Below are 15,461 nucleotides of genomic sequence, written 5' to 3'. Positions count from 1 at the left end.
TACTTCACTACTGGTTAAGATTTGTTTTACAAAAACTGATAATTTTGTTTATTAAAGAAATCTGGTTGGTGTGTCTTATTCTGGGATAAAATAGAGTATATGATTAACCATTTCAGTAAGTGGCAAAGTTTAAATATAAGTTGTAACCTGTGGAGAAATGGAACGAGAATAAACAGTGCACTCCTCCCGCCTCGGTTGTAACAACTGCTACAAAAAAATCTGTCTTACCAATATATTAACACCACATTTGGCTCTGATATTGTAGTACATGTTGAATTCTGGGCTTGTACTCAATGCTGCCTTTATTATATAAGCTTATTACTGCTGTATAAGCGTATAGGAACGAATCAATCCAAATTTTTTAATTGTTCATTCAAGTTATCCTCCACATAGGGTAAGCCCAGGCAACCAATGAAAAGCATTGCAAAATCAATACTCATTTAAAACCACCCCAAAGTAATGTTTCTATTATTTCCCTTTCTTACACAATATGAATGTTCTTCCTCAGAAATGTTTCTTTCCTGTTATCAATGCACAAGCACTCTTCACCTGAACCACTCCAAATCATAAAATATGTACTTTCTTGATATTGTTTTCAATATCCATCAGGATGCTGCCATCAGGTTTCAAATGATATTCCAAATGCAGCAGGCATTTCAGTCTAATGCAACCATGACTGAAATCTCTTGTGTCTTTCTTTAAAACAGGATTAGAACTTTGCATTATGTGTCTTAAGCTTTTGCTGAGAATCCAGTTACAGGTGAACTAATGGTTGAAAAGTGATCTTACAGCACTGCACAATCCAATAAAGTTGGTTCAGAGAATCAGGAGAGTAGCATTCACATAAATGTTTGCAGAACTTTTCCCACTCTGCCACCATAAGTTAAGCGGAAAGATTTCTGTAAACCGTGTGTAAGTGGAGTTCCTGCCAAAGTTACGGTGGTGGAGTGGAAGAAGCTCCAAATTCCTGGTAGTTAACCCTGGCCCTTTGCCAGTAAGGTGAAGACATGGGTCTGCTGCAAGATTAGAGGAAGCACAGGTAGAAACATTAGATCATTCTGGCTATAGCACATTCCAGCATTTTTAATATAAAATAAAAACAAAAAGTGCTGGAAATACGCAGCATGTCTGGCAGCATCTGTGCAGAGAGGAAACCGAGTTAACGTTTCAAGTCGATAACCTTCCATCAGATTCTCTCACCACAGATGCTGCCAGACCTGCTGAGTATTTCCAGCACTTTCTGTTTTTATTTCAGATTTCTGGCATTCACAGTATTTTGCTTTTATTCCAGCACTTTTTAAACATTTTCAGCCTTAAATTGGCATTCAGGGGTTATGAAGAGTTTGGTCAGCTTCAGCACCTACAGTTATATCTTAAAATTTGTTTTTTCAAGGATCTCACTCAATTTGGTACTTGCTGCTTTTAAGGAGTTACTAAATCTAAGGAAATCACATTTAAATATTTCACAGGAGCACCTAGTTATTCAGTTCTTGCAGATTTTTATGGCTTTTCTGCAGCCTTTGGTACTGTAAATGACAACTTTTTGCCATGTTTCTCTGGTTTAATGGGTGGGGTGGAGAGGAAGACTATTTCCCTCCCAATTTTCTTCATTGGTTACTCTTATACTTGTGATCTGTGATGAATGCTTCCAATCAAAGAAGGAAGACCTTACAAGGTGGGCAATCCAACTCTTGTTCCCTTTAAGAACAGTATGCCAGCTCCGTATTGACCAAAATTTGTTGTTGTCAGAAATATTGGTCAATACAATATGCAATGGTAAGTTCATCTTCTAAAACACAAATGTTGACTTCAGTTATTTTTTTGTTAGATTCCGGTATTATGTTGTCAATGCAGTTGTTAGATTAATTTCTAGATTATTCTGCTTTTGAAATATCATCACAATCCTTGCCAGAAACTATTTAAGAGAACCAGACCCTTTTGAAAGGACACTTGTTTTTTTCAGGGATAGGCACCAACCTGTTGCACCACGGGCATTTGACAAAATTATTGACTCAGCCACGGACATGGGGCAATTAATCTGTATATAAAGTGTATAGCCAATCTAATGCTATCAAAATACAGTCCGATATAAACACATTTCTCCCTATAAAGGAGCTAAGCAAACAAACATCAATGGAGAGCAGCACAACTGTATTAGCTAGCTAACGAAAGATAGTATGCAATACCAATGCAAATGACTTTTGTTGACAGAATAGAATCTACACCATGTCACATTGTGTCAGGCTTGCAAATCCATCCAGTAAACCATGTGATCAATGTTTGTGCAACTTCAGCACTTCCTTGTAATATGTTCTGAGAACAGGGCAGCCAACAACAAGGCATTGATCTCCAAATCAGGAGAATTTTCTGAGATGGCGTAGATAGTACTTTAGAAGAGTCATGTAAAACAGAAAAGCTGAGTGGGACAGGAAGAGACAGAGATTAACCGTGATTTTACGTGGCCCAGGTGCTTAATTGGACTCGGGTGGGACTTCTGCCCCTCTGGCCAATCAGCGCACCAGCAGCTCTTCAGTCCCAGCAGTTCCACCTGGAGCAGTGGCCATTTATGGGGCTGCACCCAGTGACAGGAGTAGCAATGAAGGAGGTTCCGGAATTGGGGTAAGTGGGGCCTCACCATTGGCACATGACTGGGCCTTGGCGAGGCAGGGAGGTTGGTTGAAAGTGGTAGGTGATGTGCCCCAGTGGAGACAACTTGTGCCTTTGGGGGGCCCTCCGTGGGGCACAGAGTGCCCAATCAGGAGGGCCCCCCGCCCAGCCGCAAGGAGGACATCAGGTTTTACTAGGGGCCTCCTGAGATGCTGAGCTGCCTGTCCACTGTTGGTAATATCCCAGCGATGGTGGGAGGAGGCTCTTAAGTGGCAATTAACTGGCCATTTAAGGGCCTTAATTGGTCTGGAGCAGGTGGGCCATTTGTCACCTCCCCTACCGCTGGTAAAATTGTAGCGGGGACAGGAAGGCAACTTGAACAGCACCCTCTGCCTCCCATTCAATTTTACTCCAGCCTGCTTCTGCGGGGAGCCTAAAAGTCCGGCCATAGAGTGTGATTGGAAACTTGCGTCATGGAAAATCACAGGGACAGATGTGCTGACCAGTACTCTGTGACACAGCATATAGATATGCCAGTGTACTTTGGCACCATACTCCTTTTTTAGCTTTTACTATTGTTGATCTGTGTACTTTGAATTTTATTTAATAGAAGTTCAATTTGATTTTTAATTTAATTTTTCCTTAACAGAAGATGAGCAAGTTTCTGCAGTCTGACCAGAGTTCACTTCCTGCATTCTTTTGGTTTTTGTTGTGTCATGATACTGCAAGCTACATTTTGGACAGCACAACAGATCATCCAGATGTAGGAGCCTTGGAACACTCTTGAATGAAATTCCTGATGCCACTTGCTTCCTTCCCTGCCTTAAAGCAGCATGGGGCTTTTACCCCCGCATGTGGAATACTGTGAAGAAACTGTCCTGGCACTTTGGAACTGTGTCGCTTTAAATGCACAGAACTAACTCTACAGACTATTCCTGTTACTACCCACCATGAACTGTGCTCAGACTTTGAGTTTTGCTATGTTCACTATGGAGTTACTCTTGATGCATTCTTTTAATCAGCCTAGAAATGTTTAAATTCTTTTGCTGGACTTTTTAACCATTCAGGCACACAAGTCATTTAAACAAAAAAGTGAAGTTTTTAACAAGAAACAACACATGCTAATGTTTTTTGTATTTCAGCTAGTTTTGGAACATGTAATATTCACTTTTGGGCACAGAGCTCAAGACAGATTTTTAATTTATGTTGATATTTTTTGATTAAATACAGCTTTAGAGAACAACAAATGCTACATCTCCACAGTATTATTTTACACTTATAACTTATATTTTTTTGATTGTAGAGTTTATGAATTAGTATTTTAAATTAATGAACTGATTGGCATTGCAGTGGATGGCACTCTGTATCCCAGAATCATGCTGGCTAGTTCTTCCCTTTGTAAAATATTATTACGCCCTCATACTTCATGATAGGGCCACTGAGGCTTCTTTTAAAAAAAGCCTTAATTTCTTTCTTAAATACTTTAATACATGTTCCAGCCTTTTTAATCTGAAATACATACAAGGAAATTAACCTATTTCATGCTACTTGGAATATCACTGCATGTCTATAATGAAGGCTGAAACTTCAAAGCAAACCACCCTCTGCTGCTATTTAAACCTTCAAATTACTGAACTGGCAACAGAATTTTTGTTGCCATTCTGCAGGCACCCAGTAGTAAAGGCTGCCAATATGAGTAGTACTCAAATGTGAGGAATGGCTACTCTTGGTTTTTGTTTTTCGTGTTTATGTTTTCCATTGAGCTCAGCTGATCATATTGATCAGTAGATAATCTTAGTTTCAATTGAAGACTGCAGTGTTTTCACTGTATTTAAAACATCAGTGCTTTATTTAACTGTCGTAAAATAATCATAGTCAGGCCCTCCATATTTGCAAATACTTCATGTCTGTCAGTTATGCATTAGTAATGTAATTGTATTATGCATAATTTGCCAGTTTCAGTATACAGTCTATGGACATTGTGTGCATATAGGCAGACAAGAATAAATCATAGTTATATTGATGAGTTGCACAAATAATATAAACCTAACTGTAATTGTAGAACATAGAATTGCTAATCTCAATTCAACAAATCTGTGATGTTAAGTGCAAAATGTATGATTAACTGGTGATTTCCTCATACTTTTGATACTACTTGTACCTGTATGTCTTTTAGAAAGACAATTGGTGGAGTCTGTATCCCTTTTGTATTTTTAATACAATAATTGTAAATAATGGTTATATTTTTGTTGAAGATGGTAGAAATGTACTATGTTTATGCCTCTACATCCAGTTTATACAGAGCTGGGAATAAATATAATTGAGAAATGCTGTTGTTTCTTTATGGAAGTTTGTAACCATACTGACTGGGGCACACAATACAAGGAATGTGGGTGTGAACCCTCCAGGATTGTTCTAGAATCTCCAGGAATTAAGAGTTAATCTAGAGGACAATGCTGCAAGAAAAATCATCGGTAGGGACATTAAAAATTGAAGCTTTTTTTCCTTTTTGAAAAGTTTTGTTAATGACAAAAATGTTGGAGGCGGGGAAAGAGCTGCTTGACAATCAAAGGATCTACATTTATTGAGTTTTGCACATTTTCAACTGTTTTAGTGACATTTAGTTTCGCCTCAACAAGTTAATTTTGAGTTTTCAGAATTGAAAGGAAAAGTTAGATTAAATTCCAGGATGACCTAAATAAAAAGCTAGTGCGACAATACGAAGCATATTGGGAGCACACCTCTAAACTTTACTTTGTGGTTGAAATAATAAACAGCAGAACTGGAAACTACTGACATTGCACTTGTTACCTAATATATCTCTTGATTTGGAACTTCTAAAAGGGTAAGCAACCTGTAAGATACCTGCTTGATGCAAAGTCCTGAGAATCTGCAGGGGCGGCGCAGTGGTTAGCACCACAGCCTCACAGCTCCAGCGACCCGGGTTCAGTTCTGGGTACTGCCTGTGTGGAGTTTGCAAGTTCTCCCTGTGACCACTTGGGTTTTCTCCCGGTGCTCCGGTTTTCTCCCACAGCCAAAGACTTGCAGGTTGATAGGTAAATTGGCCATTATAAATTGCCCTAGTGTAGGTAGAAGAATGGTGGGGATGTAGTAGAGAAAATGGGGTTAATGCAGGATTAGTATAAATGGGTGGTTGTTGGTCGGCACAGACTTGGTGGGCCAAAGCGCCTGTTTCAGTGCTGTATCTCTAAATAAATAAAAAAATGATTTAAAGATGTGTTAGTTGCCACAATACCAACATTGGAAATTTTTCCTTGGAAGTTCACTTTTTCCATTGGAGAAGGTTAATTTATTGGCTTTTAAGTTCCTTCTATTGTTTTCTAGTTCCATAGTTATACAGCACAGAAAAAGACCTTCTGCCCACCATGTCCGTGCCAGCCATCAAGCATCTAACTATTCTAATCCCATTTTCCAGCACTTGGCCCGTAGCCTTGTATGCTGTGGCGTTTCAAGTGCTTATAGAAATACTACTTAAATGTTGAGGCTTCCTGTTTCGACTACCGCTTCAGATAGTGTGTTCCAGATTCCAACCACCCTCTGGGTGAAAAATGTTTTCCTCAAATCCCCTCTAAACCTCCTACCCCTGACCTTAAATTTATGCCCCCTGGTTATTGATCTCTCCGCTAAGGGAAAAGGTTTCTTCCTATCTGTTCTATGAATGCCCCTCATAATTTTGTATACCTCAATCTTTGGGGGTAGGCGGTGGCGTAGTGGTATTATCACTGGACTAGTAACCCAGAGACCCAGGGTATTTCTCTGGGGACATGGGTTTGAATTCCACCACAGCAGAAGATGGAATTTGAATTTAATTAATAAATCTGGAATTAAAAAGCTAGTCGAATGATGGCCATGAAACCATTGTCGATTGTTGTAAAAACCCATCTGGTTCACAAATGTCCTTTAGGGAAGGAAATCTGCTGTCCTTACCTGGTCTGGCCTACATGTGACTCCAGACCCACAGCAATGTGGTTAACTCTGACATGCCCTCTGAAATGGCCTAGCAAGCCTGGAGCACCCAGCTTCGACCTAGGCACCGGAAACGACAATGGCAAACCCAGCCCTGTCGACCCTGCAAAGTCCTCCTTACGAACATCTGGGGGCTTGTGCCAAAGTTGGGAGAGCTGTCCCACAGACTAATCAAGCAACAGCCTGACATAGTCATACTTACAGAATCATACCTTACAGACAATGTCCCAGACACTGACATCACCATCCCACCGGCAGGACAGACTCCACCAGAGGTGGTGGCACAGTGGTATACAGTAGGGATGGAGTTGGCCTGGGAGTCCTCAACATAGATTCCAGACCCCATGAAGTCTCATGGCATCAGGTCAAACATGGGCAAAGTAACCTCCTACTGATTACCACCTACCGCCCTCCCTCAGCTGATGAGTCAATACTCCTCCATGTTGAACAGCACTTGGAGGAAGCACTGAGGGTGGCAAGGGCACAAAATGTACTCTGGGTGGGGGACTTCAATGTCCATCACCAAGAGTGGCTCGGTAGCACCACTACTGACCGAGCTGGCCGGGTCCTAAAGGGCATAGCTGCTAGACTGGATCTGCAGCAGGTGGTGGGGGAACCAACACGAGGGAAAAAGATGCTTGACCTCGTCCTCACCAATCTGCCTGCTGCAGATGCTTCTGTCCATGACTGTATTGGTAGGAGTGACCACCAAACAGTACATGTGGAGACGAAGTCCCGCCTTCACATTGAGGATACCGTCCATCACGTTGTAGTACCGTTGTGTGGCACTATCACCATGCTAAATGGGATAGATTTCAAACAAAGAACAGTACAGCACAGGAACAGGCCATTCGGCCCTCCAAGCCTGCGCTGATCTTGATGCCTGCCGAAACTAACACCTTCTGCACTTCCGGGGCCCATATCCCTCTATTCCCTTCCTATTCATGTATTTGTCAAGATGTCTCTTAAACGTCGCTATCGTATCTGCTTCCACCACCTCCCCTGGCAGCAAGTTCCAGGTACTCACCACCCTCTGTGTAAAAAGACTTGCCTCGCACATCCCCTCTAAACTTTGCCCCTTGCACCTTAAACCTATGTCCCCTAGTAACTGACTCTTCCACCCTGGGAAAAAGCTTCTGACTATCCACTCTATCCATGCTGCTCATAACTTTGTAAATCTCCATCATGTTGCCCCTCCACCTCCGTCGTTCCAGTGAAAACAATCTGAGTTTTTCCAACCTCTCCTCATAGCTAATGCCCTCCAGACCAGGCAACATCCTGGTAAACCTCCTCGGTAGTGTGACGACCAGAATTGCATGCAATATTCTAAGTGTGGCCTAACTAAGGTTCTGTACAGCTGCAACATGACTTGACAATTTTTATACTCTATGCCCCGACTGATGAAGGCAAGCATGCCGTATACCTTCTTGACTACCTTATCCACCTGCGTTGCCACTTTCAGTGACCTGTGGACCTGTACGCCCAGATCTCTCTGCCTGTCAATACTCTTAAGGGTTCTGCCATTTACTGTACACCTCCCACCTGCATTAGACCTTCCAAAATGCATTACCTCACATTTGTCCGGATTAAACTCCATCTGCCATTTCTCCGCCCAAGTCTCCAACCGATCTATATCCTGCTGTATCCTCTGACAATCCTCATCATTATCCGCAACTCCACCAACCTTTGTGTCGTCCGCAAACTTACTAATCAGACCAGCTACATTTTCCTCCAAATCATTTATAGATACTACAAACAGCAAAGGTCCCAGCACTGATCCCTGCGGAACACCACTAGTCACATTCCTCCATTCAGAAAAACACCCATCCACTGCTACCCTCTGTCTTCTATGACCGAGCCAGTTCTGTATCCATCTTGCCAGCTCACCTCTGAACCTGTGTGACTTCACCTTTTGTACCAGTCTGCCATGCGGGACCTTGTCAAAGTCTTGACTAAAGTCCATATAGATAACATCCACTGCCCTTCCTTCATCAATCATCTTCGTCACTTCCTCAAAAAACTCAATCAAATTAGTAAGACACAACCTCCCCTTCACAAAACCATGCTGTCTCTCGCTAATAAGTTCGTTTGTTTCCAAATGGGAGTAAATCCTGTCCCGAATAATCCTCTCTAATAGTTTCCCTACCACTGACGTAAGGCTCACCGGCCTATAAATTCCTAGATTATCCTTGCCACCCTTCTTAAACAAAGGCACAACAATGGCTATTCTCCAGTCCTCTGGGACCTCACCTGTAGCCAATGAGGATGCAAAGATTTCTGTCAAGGCCCCAGCAATTTCTTCCCTTGCCTCCCTCAGTATTCTAGGATAGATCCCATCAGGCCTAACCGATCTAGCAATACAAAACATGAGGCGCTGCGGGCCATCCGCAGCAGCAGAATTGTACTCATCCACAATCTGTAACCTCATGGCCCGGCATATCCCCCACTCGACCATTACCATCAAGCCAGGAGACCAACCCTGGTTCAATGAAGTGTGCAGGAGGGCATGCCAGGAGCAGCACCAGGCATACCTCAAAATGAGGTGTCAACCTGGTGATGCTACAACCCAGGACTACTTGCATGCCAAACTGCGTGAGCAGCATGCGATAGACAAAGCTAAGCAATCCCATAACCAACGGATCAGATCTCAGCTCTGCAGTCCTGCCACATCCAGCCGTGAATGGTGGTGGACAATTAAACAACTAATTGGAAGAGGTGGCTCCACAAATATCCCCATCCTCAATGATGGGGGGAGCCCAGCACATTAGTGCGAAAGATAAGGCTGAAGCATTTGCAACAATCTTCAGTCAGAAGTGCCGAGTTGATGATCCATCTCGGCCTCCTGCTGAAGTCCCCAGCATCACAGATGCCAGACTTCAGCCAATTCGATTCACTCCGCGTGATATCAAGAAACGACTGAAGGCACTGGATACTGCAAAAGCTATGGGCCCTGACAATATTCCGGCAATAGTACTGAAGACCTGGGCTCCAGAACTTGCTGCGCCTCTAGCCAAGCTGTTCCAGTGCAGCTACAACACTGACATCTACCCTGCAATCTGGAAAATTGCCCAGGTATGTCCTGTACACAAAAAGCAGGACAAATCCAACCCGGCCAATTGCCGTCCCATCAGCCTACTCTCAATCATCAGTAAAGTGATGGAAGGTGTCATCAACAGTGCCATCAAGCGGCACTTGCTTAGCAATAACCTGCTCAGTGACGCACAGTTTGGGTTTCGCCAGGGCCACTCAGCCCCTGACCTCATTGCAGCCTTGGTTCAAACATGGACAAAAGAGGTGAGGTGAGAGTGACTGCCCTTGACATCAAGGCAGCATTTGACCGAGTATGGCATCAAGGAGCCCTAGCAAAACTGAGGTCAATGGGAATCAGGGGGAAAACCCTCCGCTGGCTGGAGTCATACCTAGCGCAAAGGAAGATGGTTGTGGTTGTTGGAGGTCAATCGTCTCAGCTCCAGGACATCACTGCAGGAGTTCCTCAGGGTAGTGTCCTAGGCCCAACCATCTTCAGCTGCTTCATCAATGACCTTCATTCAATCATAAGGTCAGAAGTGAGGATGTTCGCTGATGATTGCACAATGTTCAGCACCATTCGTGATTCCTCAGATACTGAAGCAGTCCGTGTAGAAATGGAGCAAGACCTGGACAATATCCAGGCTTGGGCTGATAAGTGGCAAGTAACATTCGTGCCACACAAGTGCCAGGCAATGACCATCTCCAACAAGAGAGAATCTAACCATCTCCCCTTGACATTCAACGGCATTACCATCGCTGAATCTCCCACTATCAACATCCTAGGGGCTACCATTGACCAGAAACTAACTGGAGTAGCCATATAAATACCGTGGCTACAACAGCAGGTCAGAGGCTAGGAATCCTGAGGCGAGTAACTCATCTCCTGACTCCCCAAAGCCTGTCCACCATCTACAAGGCACAAGTCAGGAGTGTGATGGAATACTCTCCACTTGCCTGGATGGGCACAGCTCCAACAACACTCAAGAAGCTCGACACCATCCAGCACAAAGTAGCCCGCTTGATTGGCACCCCATCGACAAACATTCACTCCCTCCACCACCGACGCACAGTGGCAGCAGTGTGTACCATCTACAAGATGCATTGCAGCAATGCACCAAGGCTCCTTGGACAGCACCTTCCAAACCCGCGACCTCTACCAACTAGAAGGACAAGGGCAGCAAATACATGGGAACACCACCACCTGCAAGTTCCCCTCCAAGTCACACAACATCCTGACTTGGAACTATATCGCTGTTCCTTCACTGTGGCTGGGTCAAAATCCTGGAACTTCCTTCCAAACAGCACTGTGGGTATACCTACCCAAAATGGACTGCAGCGGTTCAAGAAGGCAGCTCACCACCACCTTCTCAAGGGCAATTAGGGATGGGCAATAAATGCTGGCATAGCCAGTGACGCGCACATCACATGAATGGATTAAAAAAAATCAGGTCCCTCCTCTGCCTTCTCTGCTCTACGGAAAACAACCCGAGCCTATCCAGTCTCTCTTCATAGCTAAAATGCTCCAGCCCAGGCAACATCCTGGTGAATCTCCTCTGCACCGTCTCCAGCGCAATCATATCCTTCCTATAGTGCGGTGACCAGAACTTTACACAGTATTCCAGCTGTGGCCTAACTAGCATTTTATACAGCTCCATCATAACCTCCCTGCTCTTCTGTGCTATGCCTGGGCTAATAAAGGCAAGTATCCCATATGCCTTCCTAACCACCTTTACTACCTGTGTTGCTGCCTTCAGTAGTCTATGGACAAGTACACCAAGGTCCCTCTGTACTTCCTATGGTCCTACCATCCGTTGTATATTCCCTTGCCTTATTAGAACTCCCAAAATGCATCACCTCACACTTCTCAGGATTAAATTCCATTTGCCACTGCTCTGCCCATCTTACCAGCCCATCTATATCGTCCAATAATCTAAGGCTTTCTTCCTCACTATTTACAACACCACCACTTTTTGTGTCATCTGCGAACTTCCTGATCATACCTCCTGTATTCATGTCTGAATCATGAATGTGCACTACAAACAGCAAGGGTCCCAGCACCGATCCCTGCGGTACCCCACTGGTCACAGGCTTCCACCCTTGACCATCACCATCTGCCTCCTGCCACTAAACCAATTTTGGATCCAATTTGCCACATTGCCCTGGATCCCATTGGCTCTTACCTTCTTAACCAATCTCGCATGCGAGACCTTATCAAAAGCCTTAGTGAAGTCCATGTAGACTACATCAACTGCCTTACCCTCATCTACACATCTAGTCACCTCCTTGAAAAATTCAATCAAGTTTGTTAGACATGATCTCCCCCTGACAAAGACATGCTGACTATCCCTGATTAATCCCTGCCTCTCCAAGTGGAGGTTATTCCTGTCCCTCAGAATGTTTTCCAATAGTTTCCCTCCCACTGATGTTGGACTCACTGCCCTGTAATTACCTGGTTTATCCCTGCTTCCCTTCTTGAATAATGGTACCACATTCACTGTCCTCCAGTCCTCTGGCACCTCTCCTACAGCCAGAGAGGATTAGAAAATTTGTGTCAGAGTCCCTGCAATCTCCTCCCTTGCCTCACAAAGCAGCCTGGGATACATCTGATCTGGGCCTGGGGATTTATCCACTTTTAAGCCCGCTAAAACCGCTCATACTTCCTTTCCATGCTAATTTGTTCAAGTATTCTACTTCTCCACAGGACACAACGTATATTTAAATGTTTACCCAGTTATCAATGCGGTCAATCATATATCTACTCTTTATCCCAGAATAAAATACACCAACCAAGTTTCTTTAATAAACAACAAAATTATCAGTTTATTAACACACAAGACTTATCCAGTAACAAAGCAAAGCATTAACACAGAGATGGAAATATGAAAGTTCCCTTTTTAAATACCCCACACACGTACTCACAAACACACTAAAAAAATACAGAAATTCTCTCTGCAGAGGTCTGTTACAAAAAAAGACAAAAAAAAATACTTTGGCCAAATACTTGCTAATTCTTGAAGAAAAAAGAGAAGGTATGGAAGGAAGTCAGTTGTCCCTTTTGGTCTGGTGTCCGGGTATGCGGAGATGGGTCACTGGGATCTTTGCTAAAGCACTTCTTTTCAGGCGGTGTTGAGAATTACTCTGTCAGGTTTTTCCAGCTTCTCAGGAGAAATACAGCACCAGGGATTTTAGCTCTCCCACACTGGATCTTTGCAGTATTTCTTCAAAGAGATAGAGAAAGAGGTGAGCTGGCAAGTTGATCTCCAACTGTCTTCAAAACAGTTCACACCCCAACTGAACTAAAAACAATATCTCGGAAGCGAAACCACGAACAGAAAGTCAATCTCCTGACCTCCATAAACCTTGACGTGTGGCTTCTCTGTTTCCCAGGACACCAAGGTTTCTGTTGTTTATTGATCTTAAAGTACATGATTTCCAGCAAAGGTTGTTTTCAAACAACATCTCAGTGTCCTTGCAGTGAATTGTCAACAAGAAAACAAAGTCCAGCATTTATGAAATCTTCAACCTTCCAATGAATCCATCTCCACAACTTATATGAGTCCTCAAAAAAATATAGAAGCAGCTTCATAACACTATTAATTAACTGTAGCGGTGATGTTGGGAATGGCATTAAACAAGAAATTAGAGACGCATGCGATAAAGGAACATCTGTAATTATCGGTGATTTTAATCTGCATATAGATTGGGCAAATCAAATTAGTCACAATACCGGAGAGGAGGAATTCATGGAGTGTATACTGGATGGTTTTCTGGACCAATATATTGAGGAACCAACTAGAGAACAGGCCATCCTCGACTGTGTATTGTGTAATGAGAGAGGAGTAATTGACAATCTAGTTGTGCCCTTGGGGATGAGCGACCATAATATGATAGAATTCTTCATCAAGATGGAGAGTGATGTAGTTGATTCTGAGACTAGGATCCTGAATCTTAATAAAGGAAACTACGAAGGTATGAGGCGCGAGTTGGCTATGATGGATTGGGAAACGTTACTTAAAGGGATGACGGTGGATAGGCAATGGCAAACATTCAAAGAGCGCACAGATGAACTGCAACTATTTATTTAAAAGTCTGGAAAAGTAAATGGGAAAAGTAGCCAAACCATGGCTTACAAGGGAAATTAGAAATAGCATTAGATCCAAGGAAGAGGCATACAAATTCGCCAGAAAAAACAACAGACCTGAGGATGGGAGCAGTTTAGAATTCAGCAACGGAGGACCAAGGGATTGATTAAGAAAGAGCAAAATAGAGTATGAGAGTAAGCTTGCGGGGAACATAAAAACTGACTGTAAAAGTTTCTATAGGTACGTGAAGAGAAAAAGATTGGTGAAAACAAATGTAGGTCCCTTACAGTCAGAAACAGGGGAATTTATTATGGAGACCAAAGAAATGGCTGACCAATTAAATGCATACTTTGGTTCTGTCTTCACAAAGGAGGACACAAATATCATACCAGAAATGTTGGGGAACACAGGGCTTAGTGAGAGAGAAAAACTGAAGGAAATCAGTATTAGTAGAGAAATGGTGTTGGGGAAATTGATGGGATTGAAGGCCGATAAATCCCCAGGGCCTGATGGTATGCATCCCAGAGTACTTAAGTAAGTGGCCCGAGAAACAGTGGTCATCTTCCAAGACTCTGGAACAGTTCCTGCAGATTGGAGTGTAGTTAATGTAACCCCACTATTTAAAAGGGAGGTAGAGAGAAAACAGGGAATAAGAGACCAATCAGCCTGATGTCAATAGTGGGGAAAATTCTAGAGTCCATTATCAAAGATTTTATAGCAGAGCACTTGGAGAACAGTGGCAGAATCGGGCAGAGCATGGATTTACGAAAGAGAAATCATGCTTGACAAATCTACTAGAATTCTTCGAGGATGTAACTAGTAGAGTTGATGAGGGGGAGCCAGTGGATGTGGTTTATTTGGACTTTCAGAAGGCTTTCGACAAAGCCCCACATAAGAGATTAGCATGTAAAATTAAAGCGCATGGGATTGGGAGTAGTGTATTGCGATGGATAGAAAATTGGTTGGCAGACAGGAAACAAAGAGTAGGAATAAATGGGTCTTTTTCCGAATGGCAAGCAGTGACTAGTGGGGTACCGCAGAGATCGGTGCTAGGACCCCAGCTATTCACAATATACATTAATGATTTAGATGACGGAACTAAATGTAATATCTCCAAATTTGCAGATGACACAAAACTGGGTGGGAGGGTAAGTTGTGAGGAGGATGCAGAGACGCTTCAGGGTGATTTGGACAAATTGAGTAAGTGGGCAAATGCATGGCAGATGCAGTATAATGTGGATAAATGTGCGGTTATACACTTTGGTAGCAAAAACAGGAAGGCAGATTATTATTTGAACGGCTATAAACTGAGAGAAGGGAATATGCAACAAGACCTGGGTGTTCTCGTACACCAGTCGCTGAAGGTAAGCATGCAGGTGCAACAGGTGGTCAAAAAGGCAAATGGTATGTTTGTCTTCATAGCGAAAGGATTCGAGTACAGAAGCAGGGATGTCTTACTGCAATTATACAGGGCCTTGGTGAGGCCACACCTGGAATATTGTGTGCAGTTTTGGTCTCCTTATCTGAGGAAGGATGTTGTTGCTATAGAGGGAGTGCAGCGAAGGTTTATCAGACTGATTCCTCGGATGGCGGGACTGACGTTTGAGGAGAGATTGAGTCGGTTAGGATTATATTCGCTGGAGTTCAGAAGAGTGAGGGGGGATCGCATAGAAACCTATAAAATTCTAACAGGACTTGACAGGGTATATGCAGGAAGGATGTTCCTGATGGTGGGGGAGTCCAGAACCTGGGATT

General features: G+C 43.3%; 2 protein-coding genes across 10 annotated transcripts in view; one reads left to right on the top strand and one right to left on the bottom strand.

Moving 5' to 3' along the window:
* rapgef2b (Rap guanine nucleotide exchange factor 2b) overlaps window positions 1-4,911 on the top strand; it is a 660,162-nt gene extending 655,251 nt beyond the window's left edge. For all 6 annotated transcript variants that reach the window (XM_068041792.1, XM_068041802.1, XM_068041811.1 and 3 more), the window contains one exon: window positions 3,257-4,911. In XM_068041792.1, the coding sequence (XP_067897893.1) occupies window positions 3,257-3,282 (26 nt within the window). In that variant the 3' untranslated portion in view covers window positions 3,283-4,911. The remainder of the gene's footprint in view (window positions 1-3,256) is intronic.
* The window catches only part of LOC137375157 (rap guanine nucleotide exchange factor 2-like), a 100,022-nt gene that overhangs the window by 44,256 nt on the left and 40,305 nt on the right, over window positions 1-15,461 (bottom strand). The gene's annotated exons all lie outside the window — the stretch shown is intronic.

The sequence above is a fragment of the Heterodontus francisci genome, chromosome 1, assembly GCF_036365525.1.
Source record: "Heterodontus francisci isolate sHetFra1 chromosome 1, sHetFra1.hap1, whole genome shotgun sequence".
NCBI classification, from domain to species: domain Eukaryota; kingdom Metazoa; phylum Chordata; class Chondrichthyes; order Heterodontiformes; family Heterodontidae; genus Heterodontus; species Heterodontus francisci.
This window is presented reverse-complemented; position numbering and strand designations above follow the sequence as displayed.